The sequence below is a fragment of the Sceloporus undulatus genome, unplaced genomic scaffold (genome assembly GCF_019175285.1).
Source record: "Sceloporus undulatus isolate JIND9_A2432 ecotype Alabama unplaced genomic scaffold, SceUnd_v1.1 scaffold_41841, whole genome shotgun sequence".
NCBI lineage: Eukaryota > Metazoa > Chordata > Lepidosauria > Squamata > Phrynosomatidae > Sceloporus > Sceloporus undulatus.
Window position 1 is genome coordinate 1 of NW_024844751.1, and position 1,052 is coordinate 1,052.

Consider the following 1,052-nt stretch of genomic DNA (forward strand, 5'->3'; position numbering starts at 1 on the left):
CTTGATGACTAGTGAGTTGTGTCTTCCTAGGGAAACCTTTTCCACACTCCAGGCATTTGAATGGCTTTTTTGCATTGTGGTTTTGTTGATGATGAGTGAGATCCGTCTTTTTAATAAAGCTTTCCTCACACTCCAAGCATTTAAGTGGCTTCTCTCCTAAGTGAGTGGCTTGATGATAAGCGAGCTCTGTCTTCCGAATAAAACCTTTTCCACACTTCAGGCATTTAAATGGTTTCTCTCCTGTGTGAGTTGCTTGATGATAGGTGAGATCTCTCTTTTGAATATAACTTTTTCCACACTCCAGGCATTTAAATGGTTTCTCTCCTGTGTGAGTTGCTAGATGATAGCTGAGAGACCTCTTCTGAGTATAGCTTTTTCCACATTCCAGACATTTAAATGGCTTCTCCCCTGTGTGAGTTGCTTGATGTCGAGTGAGGTCTGTCTTCAGAATAAACGCTTTCCCACACACCAGACATTTAAATAGCTTCTCCCCTGTGTGAGTTGCGTGATGTTGAATGAGGCGTGTCTTTCGACTAAACGCTTTCCCACACTCCAGACATTTAAAGGGCTTCTCCCCTGTGTGAGCTGCTTGATGTTGAATGAGGTGTGTCTTCCGAATAAACACTTTCCCACACTCCAGGCATTTAAATGGCTTCTCCCCTGTGTGAGCTGCTTGATGACGCATGAAAAGTACCTTCCGAATAAAAGCTTTCCCACATTTCAGGCATTTAAATGGCTCCTCTCCTGTATGTGTTGCTTGATGACGTATAAAATGCACCTTCCGAATAAAAACTTTCCCACACTCCTGGCATTTAGATGGTTTCTCTCTTGTGTGAGTTGCTTTATGACCAGTGAGATATGCCTTCCGACTGAAACTTTTCCCACAATCCAGGCAATTGAATGGTTTCTCTCCTGTGTGAATTCTTTGATGACAGGTCAGATTAGTCTTCCAAAGAAACGCTTTCCCACATTCCAGGCATTTAAACGGTTTGTCTCCTGTGTGCATTGCTTGATGATGAGTGAGGTATGTCTTCTGAATAAAACCTTTCCCA

At 42.8% G+C, this 1,052-nt stretch overlaps 1 protein-coding gene across 1 annotated transcript; it reads right to left on the reverse strand.

Moving 5' to 3' along the window:
* Window positions 1-4: 4 nt before the first annotated feature.
* On the reverse strand, window positions 5-1,046 carry LOC121918823 (zinc finger protein 2 homolog; the record flags this gene model as incomplete). The annotated part of the gene is made up of 1 exon (XM_042444804.1): window positions 5-1,046. A coding segment is annotated over exon 1 (1,002 nt), but the record flags the coding sequence as incomplete, so codon positions are not given.
* Between the last annotated feature and the right edge of the window lie 6 nt (window positions 1,047-1,052).